This window comes from Coturnix japonica, chromosome 1, assembly GCF_001577835.2.
Source record: "Coturnix japonica isolate 7356 chromosome 1, Coturnix japonica 2.1, whole genome shotgun sequence".
NCBI lineage: Eukaryota > Metazoa > Chordata > Aves > Galliformes > Phasianidae > Coturnix > Coturnix japonica.
Window position 1 is genome coordinate 160,014,336 of NC_029516.1, and position 26,551 is coordinate 160,040,886.

Below are 26,551 nucleotides of genomic sequence, written 5' to 3' on the forward strand. Positions count from 1 at the left end.
ACTTTTTCTTTTCCCAGGCTGTCCAACTCCTATTTGCTGTGGCTTTTCTGCCCTCCAGCTGGGTGCCAAGTGCAATGTACTTATTATGTAAGCAAGCACCCAAAAGAGAAGCCAAAGTTTTTAAAGTAACTTGGCAGGGAGAACAAAGGATTCCTTCCCCCCCCCCCCCCCCCCTTCAGATAACCATCAGCTGAATTTCTTCCTCTCTTCAGAATGAACAATTTTTGCTGAATAATAGCAAAGCTATAGAGAAGTTCTGAACTGAGGCAACTGGTAAGTTTAAATGAATTAATGGTTGTGTCAAGGAGCTTCCAGTTGATAGTGATCAGGTGGTTTAATCCCATGTAACTTCTGTGAAAACTGCACTTCTCAGTTACTCAAGCAGTTCTGAAAATGGCCTTCTTGCTCTCAGCTTTTGAGGGTTTCAAACTGTAGAGACTTACTCAGGTGGCTTGTCCAAATGCAGCAGTGACGTGTTCACTGGTTCAGTTAATGTTCTGGATACTCAATTTACTAAGAGGAATTTTCAGGCACTCACTGTAGTCATTACCTGTGTTAGGGGGGTTTGTTTTAGGTTTTAGGAACAATTTGTGGCTGCATGGAATGCATCTCTTTCTTTTTCTTTTTTTTTTTTTTAAATACGGTTAAACAATGATCCTACAGTGAGATGTCATAACAAAAGGGCTGTTGTTTGTAATACTAAAGAAACAAAATAAAAGGTACACTAAATTTAAGGAGAAATTCTTGCTGATCTGCACTAGTAAAAAATCTGACGTGGTGACAAATTTGGGATTAGGAATAGATCTTTTAGCTGCCCATGTCTGAAGAGAAGGAACAATGTTCCTTGTTGAAGGAAGGAGGGGAACAGAGAGAGAAGCAGAGATAAAGGACTGAAATTAACCTTTTTGTTTCTGACTGGTCTATACAGTGGCATGACAAATAGCATGTCATTTCTGTGCCATTAAGAAGCTTTTATTGAAAAATAATACTAATAGTGGCTCAAAAATGATAATGTGGCTAAATGTGCTTTATTTCTATTAGCAAACAAATGAAAGAGCTGGAGGAGTCGGGATTCCTGAAAGGAACTTTGAATGCAGAGAAGCAGCTGGCTCTCATCAGTGTCTGCACAGACCTGAAGGCTGCAGTAGAGGGTGCTACTTTCATTCAGGTAAGCAAATGCTTGACAGCTCCTAGCAAACAATGTAAGGTGAAAAACTGTTGCTGTAGATGAACAGTGAAGAGTTCATCACTCTGACCCTGTAAGGAGGTTTGTGTTTGTTATGATTAAAACTCTTTCCAGCCAGGACAGATTACTGTTTCTTACTGTTTCTTTGTAGTTTTCCTGCTTGAGAATCTTTGCAAGTTTCTTCTGGGTTGTGTTGGGGGAAAAAAAACCCACCTCTCTGCTGGCTAAGCTGTGGGTGAATCGTTTACCTGTGTGTGTAACAAAGGCTGTACCTGTTAGAAAGAAGAATATGGGACAGGAAATTCTCAGGGGAGGGCTTATCTATTGGACAACATCACACATCCTAGAGCTAGGACTAAAAAGTATTCTTCTCTAGGTATCTAGAGGCTGGGAATGTGGCTATGCCAAGGGTAACTTCTGTTCTGCTGTCCTGGAATGCAGGCCTCTTCCTGTTTGTGCCCTCATGTAAAAATTCTGCCACAACAGCTTGTCATGAATGCTGCAAAGAGTCCTGCACAAATTGCTGAAATAGTGGATGAAAGCAGCAATCTGCAGGTTTGTAGACAGCACTGAATCCATGCTGCTAAGTAACATTTGTCTGAGGAATGAGCTAATTTTCTGGACTTAACACTTCCTGGTGCTTATACTAGCATGCTCACTGACGTGGGCACAGTGGAGTGGATGCAGAAGAGACTGTTTCTGCAGTAAAACATAAATAAGTTTGCTTGGACTTGACACTTTCTACCTTACAGGGCTGCCCAGTGCTATTCCAGTGTTTGTTAGTTGTCCCTACACATTCATGTGCTGCACCCAGGAGTTTATGGTTCATAATGTCTCAGGCTGGTAAATACTGCAGTTTGATCAGCTTCAGCACATCCTTAATCATAATTTTAATCCATAATTTTAATCAAGAGGACAGACTTCCAGCCCTTTTTCCTCTTGCCAAGTTGAAGGGGGGAGAATGGGAGGTAAAGCAATTACCTCTGCTGAGTTTAATCTGCAAATTTATTGTCTATTCATTCAATCTTATCTTAGTGATAATCTTAGGGCGCATCTTATATTCCCTTACTCCTTCTGCTGCTACTGAACACATAGTTGTTAAACATATGTATAAATGAAGTAGCTGCAGTGTGCCAATGGAGAACGAGCCTTAAGTGTGAAATGCTGTTGGTGGTGTTTGTCTTGTCAGTTTCAAACTGTAGCATAAACTTTTGGCTTGAAACAAAGTGTTATCAAATAGGTAATGTAAGCAGGGAAATTATTTAACTATGTTTAAATTTGTTCTTCTGGGATAGGGGTGGGAGGGGAAATGGATATAAAAGAATTCTTATTCTAAGCTCATAGGCTTATTTCAGCCATGAACTGACTACCTTCTCACTGAACCTTACTGAACTTCTGAAACTTGACCAAGTAAAGATTTGAACCTGGGAGGACAAGATGGAACAATTGTAACTCATAGGGCAAGTGTATTGACCTTTTTATTGGTTACTTAAAAACATCATTTGTGTTGATCTTGGTTGAATATAGAGGGCTTAATTTTCTGGTCCAATGATAAAATCCTACTGATTAACTTGTCAGAAGACTTCCATGAGATCTGCATTTCTTTGCACTAGATCTCAGTTGGTTAAATCTTAATTTCTTTTCAATTTCGATCTTAATAGAGCAAGTCCATTCGCAATTTAAAAAAAAAAAAAGCCTTGGTCTTTGTGCTCTTTGAGTGAATTCTTGTACTGGGCCTCCTATTTATTTTTATTTTTTATTTTATTTATTTTTGTGGGAACTTTAGTAGCATTAATGTAGATCCAGAAGTGAAAAAGATGCAAGGAATAGTTAGAAGGACTGAGAAAAAAATCGGAACAGTAGCATCACAACCTCCTGCAAACAGGGTATGATTTGTGTATTGGTTTATCTTCACTGTCCTGGATGTTTTTTATGAAGCATCTTGTTTTAATGATTTGGTGTGCTTTATGTCATCTGCAGAAGGAAATCTCTCTTTTTTTCTCTAAAACACGAGTATTCACTCAGAAAATGATCAAAGTAATAGTTTCCCGTCTTAGAGTTTTACTGAGCTACTTAGAAAGCAGATGGAAGTCTCTTACCACAATGCTATTAAAATAAAAGCACAACTTTTTATGCTTTGCTCTTTTATTTCTGTTACTGAACTCTTCCAAAATTTATTAGCTCACATAGGAGGATGGAATGACTGGTTGTTGGTAAGATCTTATGTTTGATACTTGAGCTTTTATGTACTCTGGCATCAAGCAGGAGAATGACTTGGCTCTAAGGGCAGTGCTTGCAATGAGCTGCAGGGCTTGGCAGGGTCATTGATGGGCCTGGGGGGCTGTAGAGGGGGGTGCTTGCTGAGCCATGGGTTGAAGGTAACCTTAGATGACTGCTCCTGTGGAAAGGAGTTGTAATCCTCACAGTATGAGGTATTTATCCTTCTACCTTCTTATTGCCCTCTGTATAAAATGCCCTAAAGGAGGCAGGATTTCTGTGTGTGTATAGATTGTTTACTTTAAGAAGGGAGGGTCTCCTCTTGTTCCCCATTACATCTGCCAATTCTTTTGAACTGGTGATGATAGCACTAACAGATGTTTTAGGTTGCTTTCCTTTAGATCTTCCTGTCTATTTTATCCCCCCCCCCCTTCCCCCCAGTCAGAAAAACAGAGTTACCACCTTAAAAAAACAAATTAAAAAAAATCCCAACAACTGTCAAAAAGACTGGTGCCATACAATGGGCTATTAGTGCTTACCTGGGAGACTTGACAGTAGGTGTCTCTTGTGTCCTGTCATAAAATAGTTTTTGATTGATACCAGTTTCTACCATTGTTTTTACTTTTCTGATGGCTTCCAAGGACTCCTTTACTTCTGGTAATGGGTAAATATATGCAAACAGCTATGTGCAGAGATGCCTACTGTTGCCCTGAACCTGTAGGGTAAAAGACAATCCTGATTTGGAAGCTGTGTTAATACCTATGTAAATGAAAAGCTGCTGCAAGGCAGAGTGTTCAAGCATTTCAGCAACACAGTTTCTTTGGGTCTGCTATCTGATCAGCTTGGAGCACTGGACAAACAAGCATGTGTCTGTTTGATCTCAGTTGGGCAAATGTAACCTTAGGCTTGGTTTTACCTTATCTAGTTTAAACACCAATCTTGAGGCAGCAGTTGAGTTTCAGCTTCTGAAGGAGCTGGTTCTAGGGGTTTTAATCATGGTGCCATCATTGTAGATGTTGGGGGGGGAAACTGTGATTTTTAGAGGTTGAATGAGTCTGATCACAAACACCTGCTGTAAAATGCCTTTTTGTCCATGTTTGAATTGAACTGAAAAACGTTGTTTGAATAAGCAGCTTGCTCATGTCACTTCTGTGATGCTGTTACTGAATGGACTCTTCAAAACTTGCTAGTGTTCACTCCTGTTGTGCCTCTGTATGTATCAACTGGTGTTACTGACCACTGCAGATTTGAAAACAGTCTTCATTGCTGTAATTGTCATCTTGCCCAGCCGTTAACCCTACTCCTCATGTTCTTTCAGTGTTCCCTGGTCTCCTTTCAAGAGCTACGTTTCCACTGTCTTTCTTAGATTTCTTCCCCTGGTACTTTTTTCTGCTTTTCAGATTGGTTGGGATCACAGTAAAAGAAAAGAGATCTGATTCTTTGAAATGGGATGTGGGGAGGAGAGTGTCCATCAACCTTATGTTAAGATCTTGTTGCCCTTCCCTAAAGGGACAAAAAAGATGCTCATTACTCCTACAGCAGCCTCATCATCTTGTCTATCCATCCCTTGAAAGCTTTGCAGGATACAGCAACCTCTTGGAAAATGGTTGTCTTCATTGTGTGATACTGATACTAGTTGAGGCAAAAGTTCCCTTCATTGGTTTGCATTTAAAAAACAAAACAAAAAACCTGAAAACAATATTCTCCTGCTCCCAAAAGCTCTGAAATCTTCAAGCTTTGACTCTGATTTAGGTAATGTAGTTCTGTTTTCCCAGCACCTGCTATTTTGTGCAAACTAAAAGTTGAACAGACACTTGTAATTAAGTCAGTTGTCCTGAACAGCATACGACGACAGTAACTTGATAATATACTGTTCTAGTTCTTAGCAGGGTATGTTGCTGAACTGTAGGAAAGTACAAAATGTTTCCATCTAAATGCTAGATTCCACCTCACTGTAATGGTATTTATTTGTACGGTATCATGTGGTAGAAAGTCTTTTGTGTCAGTCAAGAGCTAGTGATTTGGGAAGCATCAAATTTCCTCCTAGTATGAACTCAGTCAAGACACCAAAGAAGTTATTTTACTGGAGCTGAGGTCAGTTATAGCCACAAATCTGCTTTTAAAGTTACCATTTTTATAGGTATCTCAACTGGTGGCAGGGTGGGCCCCTCAGAAGTGACCCACCTGTTGGCTCTTCAGTTACAGCCCTGCTGTTCTCAGCCTTCTTTTACCCTGGGCTTACAGGGATACCAGTTTGGGTTCAGTTTCAGGGAACAGAAAAAAAAAAAAGACTTGACTGCCCAGGTTGTGTTGTTTGTTTGAGGGTAACTGGAATTGTTTCATATCTAAGGAGTCTTTTGTCTAACACGTTTTGTTAGTGATTGGGTCTTTGAACGTGTACTTAAAACATATTTTTTGGAGGAAGCTGTGTACTGGGTGTTTGGAATGCATATCTGCAGGGGGGATAGGGGCTGTCACCCTGTTGGGGTTTTGTTCCCTGGATTATATCCTGCTTGTCTGGGTTCCTGCTCCTTCTCTGTGCATTTCAGGGTCAGTCTCCCTTGATCTTGCCCCTTGCAGTCATGCAGAGCCAGGTACTCCCCGGTGGTCTTAGCAGCTGTAGGTTCAGGTTGTAGTGTTTATATATAAGTGTTATAAGAGTCATTTGGCTGTTTTTAGTCTTCATTCTAACTGATCAGAGTTCTGACACCGCTCTGAAAGGTGGCCAATAGCCTGGAGCTTTGCTCAGTGACAGCTGTGTGTGTCTGTACTGTGTCCCAAACCCAACTGATGGGTGTGCATGAATCTTCTGTCAAGTGGCAGTCCTTACCTTTACCCTTAGGTGAGCTTAAAAGCACTCCCTAAAAGGAGACTGAAATAAATATGCCATCTTTGCAGTCTGAATTTGTGCTTTCTTATTTGACACCTTACTCTAGTTGATATACTTAATCAAGTAGTTGCTTGTCTCTGTTTGGGGACTGCAGAACAAAGTGTGGAATAATCTTGAAATCAAAAGCTGTGAAGCCCTTGAACCGTCCTGGCTTTTGTCATCCTCAAAGTGGAGAGAGATTAAGACCAAGCTAATGACTTGGTTCTTTTCACTTTTGTAACATCTTTGCACTGCATGTTATTTCCTAGGTTTTCCTATTGCTTGTTCAAAACAAACCAAGTTTGCAGCTTTCCAAGACCTGCACTTGGAAATCCTGCCTCTTACCTTCTACTTGTTCTCTGAGCAGTCTGTTAATACCCTATCACTATGGCCACTTCCACTGTTTACTGATTTGTGAAGTCAAAAAACATGTAGGCAATCACAGTACTTGACCTGCAGAATATTGAGTGTCACTTGGGAAGGGATAAGCAGTGAATGGGAGGTTCCTACTTTACTTCTATATAAAAATGTTGATGAACGTACATCTCATAGAGGCTGAACTTGCAGAGAATACTCCTATCAACATGCATGGATGGGAACTGGAGAAGGCACGGAGGAGAGCAGCTGAAATGATTGAGGGCCTGGAACTCCTTCAAAGAAAGCACCACTTGCTGAAGTTTCCTGCCACAGGAAGTTGTGGTTATGCTCATATCAACAGATTCACAGAATCATAGGGCCTGGAAGGGACCTCTGGAGATCATCCAGTTCAAGCCCCTGCTGAAGCAGTTTCCTTAGAGTAGGTTACTCAGAAAATTCCTGTAGGAATTAGGCAGAATTCAACTCTCTGAGATGTATTTGTGTTATTTGGTGTAGGGCGGATATCACCCTGCCATATTTTAGACCATTCATCTTCTAAGCTGCTTTCTGGAGTCAAATGTTGCTTTTTATTATTTACATTATTTTCATTGTTATTATTTGTTAAATAATGTGAATTAATGGCATTTGACTGTACAGGCACTTGCTGCAGTTAAAAGAACTGTTTCAAGATCTTCAAAATCTTTCAAGATGTTAAAAGATCTGTTTCATTTAACTAAATTTCCAAATCTCTTGTTCAGATCTCTTTCATCTTCTGTCCTTAAAAGATTAAGTTACTTAGTATTTAGTTTTACCCATATCTTTATGTAGGTGTATGCAAATCAGGCTTTGTTTTAAAAATATATCCTTCTGTAGTGATTTGATAAGTTGGCAATAGAAGAACTATGCCTCAAGACTTTTCCCTTTTTAGTCAGTTTTAGCTGTAGAAGATAAAATTATTTGTATAAAGGGATTGGGTGCTGAAAAGCTGCTTTCTGAGACATAGATGTCTCTCTGCTTTTTGTTTCTTAATCCTGAGAAGATATTTGTATTCCCAAAAGCTGACAGTCTGTTTCAGTGTGTACTTTTTGTGTCCCAGGAGTGCTGGTTGGGTCTGGCCTGTGGGGGAACTTAGTGCCCTAAAGGCTTCTTGTGATGTCTACATACAAGGTTTGTATGACACCTGGCCCTGGAGAGTGTTCTTTGAAGTGCCTCAAAGCTGACAGCTACATCACAGCACTGAGAGCACTTAGAGTGCTGTAAGTGCAGTGTATAAATACAGGAATGGAGCCAGAGTTCGTGGTGCATTTGGAGATCCTCACTTAAGTGCTTCAAGGTGAAGAGTGTGTTTGTAGTAGTCAGAGTGGATATGGCCTCTAAGCAGCTCACCTGCTGTTGAAGCTCTGTTGAGTTCATTGGAGACTGAGAAGACAGAAATCAAGAGAGTGATTTTCTGTCTTAGTCATGGTTTGGGCTGTGGGACTTCACTGCTGTCAAGTGGCTCAGTGCTGCTCCCAACAACAGCGTTGTGAGATGTTGTAAAAGGGTGTTGCTGAATGGCTGGTAATATTTGACCTTTTTTTGTGTCAGGATAAATGTTGGGATTTCAGCTCATTTTGTTATGCCTGTGCTGCTTTTTTAGTACCATTGTGTTGCATTTGGTGTATTTACGTACAGTGGTGTTGCAGTGCTTTGCTTCAGGCAATGCTTTACTTCTTAACCACACAGGGCTGGTAAACACATAGTCTTGGCAGCAAGTTTAATTGCCAATGCAAGGAGAAGGAGGATGTTCTGCAAGGAAGTGTTTTGGGGAGTGTTTCCTAGAGGGAGGTGGATTGCTTCCTTGGTGTGTCCAAGAGTAGATGGGAAGAATCTGGGAAGATGCCAGCATCTAGTGGAAGTAAATGAAGTTACTGTGCTCAGATGAGCATGGGTGTGTGTGGGAGTGCAGATGGCGTGGTGGAAAGAGCCTGTTCAAAACCACTTGACTTAAACAGATAAAACTTCTAAGCTTTATGTGTACTGGCATTTATTCAAGGGGCTGTGTCATATGAGGGCAGATTCTCTTTAGGGGTGGCTAGACTCCGTCTGGGTATGGGTGGATGTGGTCTGGTTTGTGCTTATCTTTGTACAGTACATTCAGAGTTCGTAGGATGGTCAATCAGCTGCTGAATGTTTCCTGAGCATATCATTAGACAGCTTAATACCTGTTGTCTTTAAGTTGATAGTAGAACATAATTATTCCAGGAAGTGGGTTTTAAAAATTAACAGCTGTTGTGTTCTGATCAGGCTTTTAAAGGTGTCTGATAAAGTCAAAGTCAGGTTAGTAGCAGCCTTGTTCAGGCGCTTAAGCCTCAGAATAAAGGTGTATTGTTTGCTACACATGAGAAGTGCCATCCTGCCTACAAAAAAGGCACAGGAATATTCAGTGTCACTTAAAATGCATTGAGGTGTGAGCTAACCTTCTTAGCACTGATTCTTTGAGAGAGACTGTGGTGGCTTTAAAGCCCTATCTTATCTTTGTTTGATCTTCTTTTTCTCAGGGTAAGCAGGATAGCTTCAGACCTCTCTGGGCTCCAGAACTGACAGTGAGTGAGGTTCCTGTTTAATAGGTTGTTTAGAGCTTCATTTTCCCTCTGTTCTTAAGGGAATTGGTTTCTCTGAGAAAATAATTGCATGCTTGATGAGGATAGAAACCTCTTTGCAGTGGTCCAACAACACGAATACAATTGTGATGCTATATGAGAAACTTCAAGCAAATGGCCCATTCAGAAGCCTTGCGTAATCGTGGCAGGTTTGAGTTTCCAGCAGATTTGACTTTGCCTTTTTGATTATCATCTGATGTGAGAGGAGGCTTAGAGTTTCAAGCTCTCAATAAGCCTATTCAGTGTGACCCTTTTATTAGCCTGAACAGTATCTGCAGAATTCTCTTCATCTTTGGCTTTACTAAAAGAAACTATTTAAACTTAACTAACAAGCAGGGATCCTGGAATTAGGAGCAGAGTATCACTTTGTTTTGATAAGGCCATCTATTACTTTGGGCTCTATCTGGAGTTCTTAAATGACCCTGTTTATCTTTTCTGCATCATGGAACTTTTAGTACTGTCCCATGCAACTTGCTTATATCCTAATAAGGCTTAAAATTGATTTTAACCCTTTTGTTCTGGCCCTGGGCATTCCTGTCTGGTTCAGTATAACAGGAAGGGTGGAATAAAAGGCTGATAGATGGGGGGAAAAGGTAGGTATTGTCTGTGTGTTTTAAGGGGAAAGCTGGAGTCTTGGAAGTTTGGAATTCTGTTTGGATTTTCTTGAAAAACAAACCCAACCAAACAAAACCAAAGAATCCAAGCAGGCTGGCCTTGTCCTGGTCAGATGGAAGTAATTCCTGTTGATTCTGGGATCTTCTGTTTTCCCACCCTCACTGCTCTCCTTCAGGCAGCTCCTGGGGGTAACTATTAACATTCTAGAGATTGAGTCTGGCTGTTGGCTCATACCTGTGAAATTTCACACTGCAGTTCTGCAGAGCTGAAATAGGTTGAATATTTTTTTGAGTATGGCAGGTATTTTAGTGAAGACTCTTACAGTTGGTATTCTTTGCCATAGTTCTGGGAACTGTAGGTTTGTCTTCTTTTGAGCTACGTATGTTCTTTTTTGTCTTGTCTGAAAAAGAATACAGCCTTACCTCATTTGATGTTATCTTAAAAACGGCCAAAAACAGTGATGAAAAACAGGTGGTCTTCCTCCCTACCATCTTACATCAGTGCATCAGTAGAAGTCTATACTGTATGCAAACCAGAACAGTCTGTTCAGTCTCCAGTGGTGTGTGGCCATCTCTTTTCTGCTGTAGAGAACCTCCTGGGCTTTCCCTTCCATTGTATGTAGGAAGATCTTTTTGTGTTGTGGCTTACTGGTGTATCCATGCTGAATTAAAACTGGTGGTTTGTATGAAGTTCTTATATTTTTGTTTGGGTCACTGAAGCCTGAAATGCATGGATAAGTGCTACTAATAGAAGTCTACTAATACTGTTTTTATGTTCTTATTTCAGGAATGTACTCCCGAGAACCTGGAACTGAAAAAGAAGATTTTCAGTCAGTTAGATCTCATTGTTGATGACAATGTTATCTTGAGCAGCTCAACCTCTTGTCTCTTACCCAGCAAGTTGTTCACTGGCCTTAAACATGTTAAGCAGTGTATTGTGTCTCATCCTGTAAGTATGATGGAGTGCGTTGTTCTTATAGTGGTATTAGAGGTATTTAATTTAACAGCATCTCAAGTTATTTCTTGCATACTAAGAGAGTCTGAAGGATATTTTGAGTGCTTTTTTTGCCATTCTTAGTATACAGGGCCCAGATTTTCAGTAATGCTTTAGTTTAGTCATTCTGTGAGCAACAGCATATGCTAAGTCAACCATATGCATGTATGCTTTGTATTGCTAGCTCAAGATACTTACCATTTGAATTATTGTGCTGATGTTGTATTATTCCAGCAACTGGGCCTACAAAATACAGGGAGTCTGTGTTTTGTGGACCAACCTGTAAAATTCCCTGTGCTCTTTTCACAGTGCTGCTTTACTGTGATATCTCTACAGCAACCTGTAGCCTAGTGCTGCAGTGTCAAAACACTTGATATGTTCCTTTTTGACACCTTTCCACCACTGCCATTGTGCCTTAGGGTGACTGATCAGAAGGATTCTGATTTACTTTTTTTTTTAATCCTCTAATAATTAAAAGAAGAAAAAAAAAGACAAGGATCATATAATGTCTTTGGTTGGAAGGGACCTCAAGGCTCATCAAGTTCCAGCCCTCCTGCTACAGGTAGGGCTGCCAGCTGCTAGATCAAATATTAGAACAGATTGCTCAGGGCGCCACCCAACCTGGCCCCATCCAGCTACTTTCAGGGACAGAGCATCCACGACCTCCCTGGGTAACCAGTTCCAGCACCTCACCACTCTCTCAGAAAAGAGCCTCTCTCTGAAACCTAAATTACCTTTCTTTTAGTTTAAAACCATTCGCCCTTGTCCTATCACTATCTACCCATGTAAAAAGGTGATTTCCCTCATGTTTAAAAACTCCCTTTAAAAATGTTGGTTTTAGGTGGTTTTATTTGTGGCCTTGCTGACATCATGGGGAATGGTGGCTGAAGGAAGTTAGCAGTTCAAAAAGATGCTGTGAAAACAAACAGTATGGAATCAGATATTCTTGAAAGACAAAACCTGAAGTAGTAAAGGCTCTGGCATAGGTGAGCTTGCTTAGGGGAAGTGAAATGAAAGGCCATAAGGGGGGTAGGAGCTAATCACTTTGCTTCACATGACAGGCTTAAGAACTGGAAGAAAAAAAAAAAAAAAAGAAATAACATGTCACAGCTGTATAATAAAAATACACACAATCCTTACAGGCACAGCTATATTCTGCAGCCATTCTTGGGCCTTCTTTCCACAGCATTTATTTCTTGACTAGTATGTCAGCCCAATAGGTGACACAGCCAGGAACATGGAGCTAGAGAAGACTGAGCTGTTGAGTGGAGTTCTTTGCTATAAAGGAAACCATATAATCCATTGGCCTTGAAAGATACTGAACTCTCTTTGTTACATTCTTTATTATGGTTATTTTACATGACTGCTTCTATGTGTAGTTGTTCTTCTCTTCCATTTTGGTCTTATTAACAGTCCATTAAAATTCATTTGTTATTTGTTTAGAGTGTGTAGCTTTGTCCCTTCTCTTGTCTAACTCTGTGTTTACTTTACCTTATCCCTTCTTATCTTTCATTTTGTTAGGCTGTGTAAGGTAAACTCTTCTGCTCCCTTAAGAATGCCTTGGCATTTTACATTTCCCTTCTAATTTTTAGAAATCTTTTCCTCCCTTCCCTATAAATTCAATCTGCTTTACCACTTCTGGTTTTTTTTTTACCAACACATACTATCTACTTGTACAAAAACTGTCCTTCTCAGTTCCCTCGGCATGCTTGTTAACAAACCCATGCACTTGCTGTGCCAAGTCCACGAAATAGAATATTTCAATAAGATCTCTGTCAGAAGTAATCTTGGAAGAGATTTGTATTAGCCTCAGTCTTGCTTAAGCGTTTACCTGTCTTCCTTCTGATGAGATACTGCAGCGTACCTACAAGTTAGAAAAGCCTTCAGAGAGCTTCTTGGTGCTTGTAGTGCTTCAGGCCTTGCTGAATTGCCTGGCACCTCTATGTCTGTAATGGCATCTGTCACACCACAGAGCTTTGTGGTGGCACTGCCAAAGAGAATGAAATCTGTTACATTGGTTAGGGCAGACATGAACATGCAGCAGGTCATGTAAGTCAGACATAAAAAGAAATTTGTAGATACTGAAGAGAGAGGAGCAAATAAAACCAGCAACCCAGAGGAAGGGTTGCTTGCATGTTGCTGTGGTTAAGTCTTGTATTTACATTTACATAAGTGGAGCTGAGAGCAGTTGTCCATAAAGGAGCATGGTGAAATAATCACTGCTTAAGTGCCATCCTTTAAATGTGAATGTTACTTTTGGTAGTCACTTAATCATTAGTTACATATGTCTGTTACTTGGAAATGGGTACAAGAAGCCATAAGCTTTAAGATGGTGGTATAATGACTACTGCTTCTGAAAGGAGGAAGCAGTGTCTACTGCCAGTGATACCACCCTGAAGAACATAGAGGCGTTCCTAGGATGTTGTTTAGAATATTTTGTTTATAGCTCCAGAAATATATTACATGTAGGTCTTGATCTGATGAGAAACTGAATTCGGGGAGAGGCAGGGAGGGGGATAGTATTTGGTTTTTTGCTTTTTTTAATAGCAGGTGCAGTGTTTGAAGGTAACCTGTTCTAAGGCTTTTTGGAAAATATGTTTTATGTGATATCTACTAATATGGTTGGTGTGTGTGTGTGTGTGTATGTATGTATATATATATAGAGAGAGAGAGGGAGGGAGAGAGAGGGAGAGAGAGAGAGAGAGAGGGAGAGCTGGAATAGTTTTGCTATAGATTTCCTAAATATCATCTAAAAGGAAATGCCTTGTTTCCTTAGGGAAGATGGTTGTTTTACAACAAAGAACAGTCAGAATATTGGGAAAAGATCCATTAATTAAAGTCAGTATAAAGTCTTCTAGTGCTGTTTGGGTACTCTTCTTCTTACTGTAGCTCCATAAACTTTGCTAGGTTTAACCATAGAAGATCAGTTTAATTTTACTATTTTCAAAACTGAATTGGTGAATTCACTCATACTCTAAAGACCAGACTTGTTTACTGGAAAATATCTTTATTAGTAGATAGCTATAAAGATGCTTTATATCAACTTATTCTTAGTCTGTTGATTCTTGACATTCTTCTCTTGTGTTTCTTCTTTAGGTAAATCCACCTTACTTTGTGCCACTGGTTGAAATTGTTCCACATCCAGAAACAGATCCTTCTGTTACAGAGAGAACGTACGCTCTGATGAAGAAGATTGGACAATCGCCTGTCAAATTAAACAGAGAAATTGAGGGGTTTGTTCTGAATCGACTCCAGTATGCAGTGATAAGTGAAGCCTGGAGACTTGTGGGTGTATGTACATATTTTTTTTTTTCCAGTTTCTACACACACTTATTTTTGTGGAGACACTTGGGATTGCATATTTACATTTCCTATCTGTTTGTCTTTTTTTACTGTACCTTATGTACACAAAAATTAAAATTAGCACATAAATTAAGAGCAGTAAGAAGAGATGCTGGTAATAAATAACAAAGCTTGTGCAAAACAAAGTGATATGATCTTAACAATTCTCCTTTATTCTACTTTCTTTTTAGAATCAGATTTTCAAGATAATGAAAAGAACAATGTTAAAAGCTCTGAAGTCAAAATACCTATTTTCATTTTTTTTCTAGGTTGTCTCATTACTTCCTGCTATTTTCTGAATGTTGCTGGCTTATTTTACAGTGATTATGAAATATTTTAAATGGTTTTCTCTTTGGCCTTTAAAGAATTGCACTCAGGTTCAGCAGTTATTCGATACTTGTAGGTAAAGACAGATTTCTCCTCCTTCCATTCTGATGCCTAGTTTAGTATTGTCTATTCGTGTAACTTCATCTTTTCCCACGTTGCATGTTCTGTGCTACAAAATCTGATCTTTCATCAGAAGCAGCTGAATTATGACACTGGTAGTATTCTGTTGGGAAGAGGTTGAACTGGCATGAATATGGCTGGCTTTTCTGTTGAATTTTCTGTTTATTTATTTTCAAGCTGTTCAAAAGAACTGTACTCACAGATGCAGATAAAGATCTGAAACTGAGGTAATAATAACATACAGAGTTTATGGTTGAAAGTGTCTATGTATTTGCTTTTTAATTATGGAAAGATAAGCATGCTTTATGGGCTATTATCAGGGAAAAAAGGGTGTACTGACGTGAGGTGAACATTAAGTATGAACCTGTGCCTTCAATATAAACCTGTATGGATGACTTTGTGTGGGTGGTATTATGTGAATAGTAAAATAACAGTACTTCAAGCACTGACAGGTAATGATAGTCATCTAAGTTTCCAAGTTGTTCTGTTTTTGTTCAATTTTATTGCATTTGGAGCAAATAACACATTTCAGCTGTAACAAGTTTAGTTTCATTTTCATGATAAAAGTCTAGATGGAAAACAGATATCAAAGGTGTATAGTTTCAGCTGTGTGACTTGAGGCTAAACAGCCCCTTTGATGGAGGGAAATCACCCTAGGTGATCTTCCTGCTGTTCCATTGCCAACACAATCATTTTCATTTTAAGTCATGTACTTTTGGTGCTTTCAAAGTGAGGAAAAGCAGATTTCTGGGTTTGGACTTCTAAGTCACTTTTTAGTCCTTATCACTGGAGGTTAAAATGTTGTGAAAACATCAGCTTTCTGCAACCACTGAGAGCTCCTAAAATTAAAATTTTACTCAGTGTTTATATTTTGTTGCTGTAGAAGTCCACGCTGATTCTTTCTAGTAGCAGAAGTTTTGACTACTTGAAAAACTATGGGTGGAAGTTAATTTACAGTTTTTATCAGTAGTAATGGTAACAAATGCTGCTTGTCCAGAATGACCCTATTATTAATCTTTCTGTGGTTAGATAGGTAAATCACATGTATTAGATTTGGCAATCTAAGGCATCTTGAATGCAGAACAAAAGCATTCTTATGAGATTGCTTATGAGATTCCAGTGTTCATATTTCTGCTTGAAGCTTTTCTTAGAATTTATTTTCAACATGGTGAGTACTTGGGGAAAAATACATATTGTTGATGGAGAACTGCTATATTTGCACTGTTCTGTATCAATTCACGGATATATAACAAGGACTAAGTCTGGATATAGATGCCATGTATGAACTAGGAGAGAAACATAGCAGTGGTTTTAAGTGTTCTGAAGCCACTTGAAGTGGTCTTAAATCAGCCTGTTTACGTCAACAACTGTCTGTCTGTGAGGACTTGGAGATAAAACTTGGAAGCTCTCATCTGGGTCCTTGCTCAAATATTTATAGCCATCACGGGGAGAGCAGTCTTACACACATGTGTATGCAAAGATATACTTTCATGACAGTCTGTTTCTTTCCTTTTTGTTTTTCAGTCAGCTGATCTTGTTTCATCCTAGGAACTAGTTTAATTTCCTGGTAGAGTATTTATATGCCATTAAAAGGGTACTGGTGATAAACATGCAGGTACAGCTGTGCTTATAGCATTTATGCTGAAATCTTTATCAAGAATGTACTGAACAGCTTTCAGGATATGTTTTTGTACCTAACTGTAGCTTGGTACTGACAGCTAGCCAGTCCCTCTTTTCTTCAGCAGTGTTGTGATGAGATGTGTGAGGGAGGCATGGGGCAGGAGTCACACGACAGGAGAAAGACTCTGATACAAAGCTACAATTGTTGCCTGGTGAGGCACATTTGTACACAGAGCTGTGCAGAAAGCAAGCGCTACAACCCCAAAGCCTTTACTGCTTGCTCTGAATTCATGCATTAAGTATAACTGCTTGCTGGATTGTGCATTGGATTCATCAACTTCTGCCACGTAGGCCAAAGAATAGAAAAGCCAGAAATCTTGGAGCCCTATCAGCAGGTTGGGATTGGGCTCAGTCTCTGCACAATGATCAAATTGTACAGGGGCATGGGTGCTGGAGCAGAGAGCAAAGCATAATCTTCTTATCACAAGAAAGATGCTGAGACTCTGTTCAGAGAAGGGCAATGAAGCAGTGAAGGGTCTGGAGCACGAGGCTTATGGGGAGCAGCAGAGAGAACTGAGATTGAGTATCTCCAGGCTGAACAGGGGAGACCTTATCACTCTCTACAGCTGCCTGAAGGGTGGTTGTGGTGATGAGGGAATTGGCCTGTTCTCCCATGTAGTCAACAATAGGACTAGAGGGAATGGCATCAACTTGCACCAGGATATTAAGAAACACTTCTCTGGGAGAGTGGTCAGGTGCTGGAATGGGCTGCCCAGGGAGGTGGTGGAGTTGCCATCCCTGGATGTGTTCAAGAAGCATTTAGTTGTTGTACCGAGGGACAGCGTTTAGTGGGAGATACTGGTGATAGGTGGACAGTTGGACTTGGATAATCTTAGAGATCTTTTCCAACCTCAGTGATTTTGTGAAATCAGCAATGAGAAACTTGGATATTAGGACACAGTTTGTCTTTGCTAAAGGTGTTGAGATTCGCAGGATCCATGGGCTGGGATTTTGAACCTAGGCCCAAAACAAGTGCTGTGTGAATACAGGGCTTGGCCAAATGTGGGAATGGGAAGTACTGATTTAAAATGGTAAAAAATTAGAAGACCTGGAAATTTTGATACCAACTGTAGGAAAGGGAAAGAATGAAGATAGATTTGGAAGCATAAAAAGAGTACAGTTGGATGCTGAGAACTGTGGCCAGATAAGTATTTTGGAAAGTGGCTTTAAGGATAAGAAGTTTAACTTTACAAGAACTTAGTAAGAAAAGCTATAGATTCACTTATAGGCCTAAAAGTAGGAATTCAAGCAAATGCTCTCCTTTGAAGCAAGAGTGCTGCAATGAGATGTTTCATTTTAGATCTCAGTTGGTCTTCTGTGCAAAAAGATGTTAATAATACATAGGGTAGGGATTTAAAGGCATAGTTATGGTGCTCCATAAAAAAAGAGATCTCACAAAAGGAAGTTCTAAGGCCCAGGGAGAAAAATAGTGTTGATCCTAAGGGGTTCTTACTGGGTGAAATGTGTGAGAGTGTCATGGAAGAATACAGGGCCAACAAAGTAAGGAGATGTGAATGGTGCAGGACAACAGATTCCTCAGACATGATGAAATAGAAGGAGAGACCTGGTAAAGGGATCTAGGAGAAAAGTCATATGCTTTGAATGATTGGACTGGACAAAGATCTGATCAGGGTGTGGATCAAAGGGACTTGATTGAAGCGATAGGGAAGAAAAGGGTGTAACAAGTTCTTCTGAGGGAGAGCAAATGTATTAGTAGCAAGCAGAGAAAAAGGACAGGATCTTGGGAGATTCAGAAGATAAAATGTCAGATCTGGAGATGGAATTTGTGGTCAGCAGAGTCCAGGATAACTCAACAGGCATGTTGCAGTTACTTGGGGAATGTGGTGAATCGGTAGCAACAGAAAAAATATTTTTGTCCATGTTGTGTTTTATATTATGACGTGCCAAGTCAGTGACAGAAGTTGAGATACAGATGTGACTCACAGATGTTAAAGGCTGTTGATTAAAACCAAGCAGGTTGGTCAGGGCCTAAAGGAGAGATGGAGGCTGCAGAACCACCACAGGCTTGTGGAAGGGAGAACTGGGCCCCTGTCTTGTGAGGAGCACGAGCAAAATACTGCAGGATAATACTGTAGTGTCACAGCTGGTTAAAATCTCCAGGAATGTGGGATTGAGGAATATGAGCGATGTCATAAGAAGCCTGAAGTATCCTGATATAGTCTGGATCCTGATGTTTGACTGGCCATTGGAATGGCTGAGGATTTTGTTAGATTTTCTTTTAGATTAAGTCCTTTAATTCTGTAGCTGTGAAAGTCAGCTTCTGTTGAACAGGGTTTTAATTAACATACATCCTCTTCCCTTTGAGCAGTGCTTAAGGACAAGGCTTGCAAGAATGGTTGTGCAGAGGATGAAAAATCCCCTTAGGAGGATTGTTTCACACCTAGATTTACTGAAACAGTGTTGGAAGACTTCCTTGCTTATTTCTTAGCATAAACACCAATCCCTGTGGAAGACACCTTGCTGACCTTGCACCCACCCTGCTGATTCATTCCACCAACTTATGATCTCTTGAACATAAGTGGGAGTAGTCATCCCCTAGGGGAAGACAGTCAAACTTGTTTCTCGTTTATGTGTTTTTCATTTCTGAACAGAAAAAATACTTTTCTTTAAGAGAGTCTGCATGGCAAAGAAAAGGTGAGCTCGCATGTAAGAATAATAGGAGATTATATTATCAGAAGAGGGGAATATTTCTTTTTTTTTGATTGAAAACTAATTTACATTGATTCTAAAACATTTCAAGAGTTTCATTTTGAGCCTGTTTACTTCAAGAAAAAAAATGCTATAAACATAATACTAACTGCTACTGTGGTTCACCACTTGTCTGGAACTGGTGGTTTATCTTTTGTCCACGAATCCATGTCAAACAAAGAAAAAGAATCATCAAGCACAACTTCACCAGCATAATTCACTGTTTGGGTGAAGCACTCTAAGCAGAAGGCTTCTTTTGTTGACTTTGCTATTCTTGTTCATAGAAGTTGTGTTACCATTTCAGTTGAAAGGTACTGCGCATTTTCTGGAAGTTTTATGTTTGTGAAATGCACAGTGGTTCTGTAATTTGAATGCTGAGGTTGGCACGTAGTCATGTCTTTGCACAGACCTCATTTTCCTCTAAACAGGTTGCATTACCTGTGCCTTACTTTTGAGTTGAAGAAAATAATACTTCCTTATCCCTGCCATTGTGTGCCTAATTAAATTGTTGCCAGAGCTGTATGTTGCAAATATAGTGGGTTGATTGTAATAATTATGTTATCTTTTTGTTTTCAAGATAGATTTCAAAAGTCACCTGAGATGGTGATTCAGCCAGGTTTAGTTTTGTTAGGAGCAATGCCTGCTAACAGATTAAGACCCGGGATTGAATTTTATAAAAGGCACTATTTCAACTTGAGATGGTGAAAGTTGATTTCTTTGGCCAGCTGCAGAAGTTAAGTTCATTCTTGGTTTATAATTTTCTTTTAAAGTAATGAGAAATGATGTGGCTGATAAGCAAAGGAAGGCGCTGTGGATGGGATTCAACTCATTTAATATGAGATTTTTACAATGTAGATGTTGATGAGTTCCAAGCTCCTTACTCATTTTTCAGTGGGGGAGGACAATTAGACACTTCTGGAACACTACTCATCTGACCTGTTCTGGATATACGCTTTGGGGTGATGACTTGATTTCACTCCCTAGCAATCACAAAGAGCCTAGGTGTCTATCTCAGGGGTCAAAGTCTGCAGCAGTTCAGGGCTCTAGCTGATCATGGTATGGTGCAAAGGAGAGTGTCAGATGTGGTCCCATGTTAGGGAAGGCTAACAGAGAATGTCCTATCTTGGCTAAGCAGATTAGTGTACTTGTATTCTGCAGCTCCAAAAGGACCAAGAGGTCCTAAATAGGGAGTGCACCTCTAGAAGGATTAGAAAGGCAAAGCAGAAGCAGTTCAACATCTGTCTCACCTTAAAAAAAAAGACGGAAGTGCTTTCTTTTTGTTGCTCTTGGGAATAAAGAGGGTGAGTTCTTACATCAGATAAAGCTTACTTTCAAGAAGTTAGAATGAGTCTTAGTTTGTTCAGCCCTTTCCAGTAAGTGGAAAATCAACTTCATATAATAAATATTCTTAAGTAGAGCTGCAAAGTAGTGAAGCAGTAATGTTTTTGTTTTTTTTTTTTTTATAAGCCTTCGTGTTGCTTGCCCTTACCTGACAATGGTATTGGCTTTCCTGTATATGACTGTGGGTGGAACAGCAGTGTTCAGTTTTCAACTGGAGAAATTCTACATACTCCCTGTCCTGCCAGCTCTGAGATCTGAGTCTGGCAATGAACCCAAGAACCTGGGCAGGTTGAGGCTGGGCAGACTGAATGTTCAGTGAGTTTTTTGGGAGGGAGTGGTAGCTGCTTTACTTGCATGTTTGGTCCCAGCCTTTTTTTCAGGAGGCCTCAGGGTAGTACTGATGCTGCACTCCCATTCTGCTAATTTTGGGTCTGTACAAAAGTCCTGAACTAGGAAAACATGAAGGGAGATGCAAGATATTTAGCCAAAACTTCTGTATTTGAAAGTACAGGTAGAGAACTTGGATTCTGGTATAAACACTTTATGGTCATATGCTAAATTGCTCTCTGATTCTCAGTATCTAAGAAAAAGGTGCATTGGCTGACATAAATGGATCAATTTAATTGTAATACATGAGTTTTTGTAAGTAGTATCAGGCAAATCTTTGTGTACAGGCAGTTGATATTATAAATAAAAAAGCATATATACAATATGTTTTTTAAGAAGTGTATTTGGGTTGTGAAATACAGTGATCTTAATAATGTGTTTTAAAAGGTGAATTAATGTTTATTGCGAGCTATGAGACAACTTGTATAACTTCCCTGGCAAACACTTCTAGCCTGTTTTTCTTACTGCTCTGAAAATTAGTTAAAACTATATACAAGAAGCAGCCAGTTTTGCATTAAGACTCAGCACTCACAAATTTTCCTGCTCTACTCCTTCTTCTTAGGAAGGAGTAATATCTCCTACTGATCTAGACATTGTGATGTCTGATGGACTGGGAATGCGATACGCATTTATTGGACCTCTGGAAACGATGCATCTTAATGCAGAAGGTAGGTGTTTTAAAATGAGACAAACAGGGAAAGGCTTATATTGAAAACCCTGGAAAATCATAGAATCATAGGATGGCCTGGGTTGAAAAAGACCCAAAGAAAGATCGTCTGGTTTTAAACCTCCTGCCGCATACAGGGCCACGAACCACCAGACTGGGCTGTGCAGAGCCACATCCAGCCTGGCCTTGAATGCCTCCAGGGATGGAACATCCACGACCTCCCTGGGCAACCTGTTCTGGTTGCCGCCACCCTCTGTGTGAAAAACTTTCTCCTAAACCTCTCCTGTCTCAGTTTAAAACCATCCCCCCTCGTCTTATCACTGTCCATCCTCGTAAACAGCTGTTCCCCCTCCTGTTTATATGCTTCCTTCAAGTACTGAAAGGCCACAGTGAGGTCTCCCCGGAGCCTTTTCTTCTCTAAACCAGCCCAGTTCCCTCAATATTTTCTCACGGGAGAGAGAAATGTTATACAACAAACTGGGTTAGGTTTGCTGCAACTGTGATGACTTTTCTCTTTATACTCTAATGATTTTAAAAAAAAAAAAAAAAAAAAAAAAAAAGGAACACTTGTATAAAATCTAAGATCAGATGGCAGGAAATGAGTTGCACCGAACTCTACTAACCTGCCATTGCATCCTCTGGAGGGATCATCCATGTGCAGGTGGTTCTGTCACAGCAACTTGAAAGAAAAGTTTAAATCGGTTTTAGATACTGAATCATTCTTGGGAATCCTTTATCATATTTTATATTTTACTTTGTGGATAAATTAATTGTTTGCATGGTTGCAACCTGAGGATTGTAGTCAATGGCTTTATGTCCAAGTAGAGGCTGGTGATGAGCAGTGTTCCTCAGGGGGTCCATCTTGGGACTGATGTTCTTCCATTTATTTATTAATGACATAGGCAGTGGGATTGAGAGTACTCAGCAAGTTTGCTGGTGACACCAAGCTGAGTGGGGCAGGTGATACTGGCCCTAGAAAAGCTTGAGGAATGGGTCCTTGTGAACCTAATGAAATTAAACCGAGTCAAGTGTGAGCAGTTGCTCTGAGTGTCATGGTGATCCCAGATGTGTGTGTGGTCTGGGAGAATATCTCCTTCAGAGCAGCCCTGTGGAGGAGGACTTGGGGATCCTGGTGGACCAAAAGCTGGATGTGAACCAACAGTGTGCTCTTGCAGCATGAAAGGCCAGCAGCATCCTGGGCTCTGTGAAAAGATAGTTGGCAGCAGGAGGGAGCCTCAGCTGGCATGCTGTGAGCAGGTTGGGGGCCCCAGGTTCTTGAAAAACATGGAGCTGTTGGATTGAGTCAGGAGGAGGACCATGAAGATGCTCAGAGGGCTGGATTACCTCACCTATGAAAATTGCTTCACTCCCAATCTGGCAGCTGAATGGTCTCTGAGTCTAGAGCTGCTCCTGTTTATGTGCTGGCAGTCTGACTCAAGCTGTTGCTCTCATCAGAGACATTCAAAATTGTCAGCGTTGTTGATGTCAGGACACACGATGGGTTATGGTCATAATTTTGTACCACTGCCAATTTCTTTGCCCATTATTGCTTCCCATAGTACAGAATAGTGGACCTTGCTTGCCCAGGACAACTCTTTCTGATTCATTGAGGTAATTAGTGTCTATTTTTGAGCAACAGTAGAAAATGGAGATAGGTACCTTATCTCTACTGCATTAGCCTCCCCTACATCTCTACCTTTCTAGCCTTCCTGCAGTCTTAACCTCACTGCTAATCATTGTGAAAAAGGTGGTAGGGATTCAGAAAGCATGAGAGGAAAATCTGTGAGAGATCCTGGAAGGCCAGGAAGATTCCTTAAGTGTTGTGTGATATTTTTTGTTTGGTTTTGGATGAATAGCATTCTAAGGATCGATTTATTTATTCTGAAGTCATGTTCATGTGAACTGCCATACATCAGGATCTTCCCACGAACCTCCTTTGTGCTAATGCAGGGCTTCCTTCTTTATAGTTCTTATGTCCTTTCCTGCATATTCGTAAGCAGTCTTATCAAAGCTATCATTTAGGCCACCTTAGATTACCAATTAGTCCCTGCATGAGTAATAGAAATTCTGAATATATAGGTGTGAGCCTTCAACATGGAATAAAGTGACAATATCAAGTCACTAAAAGGAGAAGCAGCAGCAACTGGAGCAACTGAATGAGGAAGAAAGAAAAGCACATTCAAATGATTTAACGTTCTAATATTGATTGTTTGTTTCTATAAATTAAATGAATGTTGATTTCATAGATTCATAGAATGGCCTGGGTTAAAAGGACCACAGTGACCTCTAATGTGAGGATTGCCAACCACCAGACCAGGCTGCCCAGAGCTACATCCAGCCTGGCCTTGAATGCCTCCAGGGATGGGGCATCCACAACCTCCTTGGGCAACATGTTCCAGTGTGTCACCACCCTCTCGGTGAAAAAATTCCTCCTAATATCTAACCTAAACCTCTCCTATCTCAGTTTAAAACCATCCCCCCTTGTCCTATCACTGACCACCCTCGTAAACAGATGTTCCCCCTTCTGTTTGTATGTTCCCTTCAAGTACTGGAAGGCAACAATGAGGTCTCCCCAGAGCCTTCTCTTCTCCAACCTAAACCAGCCCAGTTCCTTCCTCATAGGAGAGGTGCTCCAGCCCTCTGATCATTTTAGTGGCCCTCCCCTGGACCTGCTCCACATCCTTCCTGTACTGGGAGCCCCAGGCTTGGATGCAGCACTGCAGATGGGGCCTCACAAGAGCTGAGTAGAGGGGGGAAATTACCTCCCTCTCCCTGCTGGCCACACCTTTTTTAATGCAGCCCTAATAAACTGCATTTTGAGTTTGTCACCTTTTGGTTTCATATGGCATTATCACAACAAATGCTGTTAACTTCCTTTACAAGCGACATCCATAGAATTGGGTAGTGTCACTTGATCTGTTTACTTATTGTGCAATTATATTATCAGGCACAATGTCCTTCTGGATATGTGCCAATATAATTAAAATATACATTCATCCACATTTGTCACACAGTCTTTGCAAACTTCACTGTCATTGACAGAAATTGTTTCTCCATGCCAAAGCCAGTTTCCCACTACCTACCTGTAAATATACCGAAGAGGGTCTGGCCTCAGTGAGATTTTTATCTCCTGGTTTTGAACTGTCACTTTCTTTTAAGCCACTGGAGAAGATGATCTGTGAAAATAGAAGCTAGGCCATAATCTATGGTGTTTCAGATACCCACAGCAAAAGTTCTTTGTGTATACTTCAAGATTGGCTGTCTTAGGTCAGCTACTTTATTGGTGTGTTATTTATTGAGCTATAATTGTAATTTAATCTTGGTCTAAACCTGCTAATACTAGCACAAAAGCTGGATAGGAAGCTGAAGGGTCTGTGTTGCTATTTGCTGTCTTGCATTTGTCAAAGCACCATTCCAGGTTCATATCTTGCCTAGCCCTTGTTGTGAAATTTGTGTAGTTGCCTACAGAATGAACAGAATGGAAATGGGCATGGATACACCGTCCTTAAAAGTGCAGGTCTTTTGTGCAAGAAGCACAAAGCATCAAAATGAAAGTGGGAGGATCATAAGCCGTATTTCAAAGCAAGGAGATTTTCTTCTCCCCTGACTTGGCAAAACATAGCTAAGTGCTTATCTTAACAATTACAGTAGACATATGTGCTGGCTAGTTCTAAAGCATGGATTACTTTCATTATCATATCCTCTGGAACAAACCAAGCTTTAATCCTTTTCAAGAACTTTTCTGCTAGAAGCATGTAAGCAGAAGGTGCAAAATTCTGCAAGTTAAGGTAGTCAAATCAAAGAAAAGGAGGAGTGTCTCTCTTTCTTCATTCAGACACATTCTCTGTTTATATGGAATTACATGATGGTTTTCCTCAGGCCTACAATGCCTAGAAACATAGTCCCTCTTTCAGCAAAACAGAGAGGTTGGAACTTCTTTATTTGGACATGCCCTGTGTGGTTCCCCTGTGGTATTCCTGAAGTACACCTCTTCTGTTCTTATCTAAAATCATCTTCAGCCTTACTAAGTGCAACCACTTCTGATATTTTACTTGCTAAAATCACCCCACCCCAGTCTTTTCAAGTTGTTGATGCTGTTGCATCAGGCTTGACTATCTTTCCTTCTCTTTTTGAGTCATTATGTATCTTCTGAATATGTTGTTTAGGTTCAGAGTAGTCAAGTTCATACTTCTGTCTTTTTTCTCTCGCAAATATTTCAGCGCCTTCCTCATTTTGCCCCATGTGTAATGTCCTTGCCAGACTGGTTTACCAAGTTCATTTGCTTGCATCCTTCAGTGTTTGCACCTGTTGCCTTTCTTACGAAGAAGACTTAGCATGCAGTAAGCTGTTACTTGAAGATATTTACATACAATAATGCCTGAACTAAACCTACTTTTTATATGGTCATGTATACTCTTCTTTTTTCCTATTAATCCCATTGCCTTGGTGTTTAGGACCCCACCTCTGAAGAGGACTTCTAAGGGCAGAAAAGTATTTTTATACATGCTTGTAAGCTAAATGCCTGTCAAGAGTTCCTTTTCCTTTCTGAGTGTCCTGTTTGTCTTGATGATGCAACTAGAAGCATTTCACTAGTAGCCACCTTTGTACCACACCAGTGGAAGTCCTTCAGGTGAGCACCTGAAAACCAGCAGTATATCTCCTTTGGAGTTGGTATAAAAGAGCCTTATATTTCTTCTTGGGCAAGATAGATATGGGCAACTGAGAATTAGTGTTCTTCTTTAGCCTGTGATAGCCTGTTCTTGTAAGTACACCGTACCAGTCAAAAAACGTTGGGTGGAATAGGGATGTACCCCTTTTCATCTCTGTAATCCGTACCTACTGCTCCCTTAGAACACTTTATTATTCATTCCTCTTCTACTCCCTCTTCACCGTAGTTCCCATATGTGATGGGAGGAATATTTGGGGAACTCCTGCCCTACTTCAGGGTATTTCTGTTCTGTGGTTATGATTCTCAGGTGTCTGCTGCAAAATGTCTGCCTTCTCTCCCAGCCCCCTTTGTCTGACATGGGTGAGGTGACTGTGAAAGGAAGAGTGAGGCTTAGACAAAAGAATGGCAAACCATGTGGGCAAGTGGAAAG

General features: G+C 40.3%; 1 protein-coding gene across 1 annotated transcript in view; it reads left to right on the forward strand.

Moving 5' to 3' along the window:
- CRYL1 (crystallin lambda 1) overlaps nt 1-26,551 on the forward strand; it is a 42,626-nt gene that overhangs the window by 7,713 nt on the left and 8,362 nt on the right. The window contains exons 3-6 of the mRNA XM_015852166.2: nt 1,042-1,168; nt 10,673-10,834; nt 13,976-14,170; nt 21,348-21,453. Coding sequence (XP_015707652.1) covers nt 1,042-1,168; nt 10,673-10,834; nt 13,976-14,170; nt 21,348-21,453 — 590 coding nt within the window. The remainder of the gene's footprint in view (nt 1-1,041; nt 1,169-10,672; nt 10,835-13,975; nt 14,171-21,347; nt 21,454-26,551) is intronic.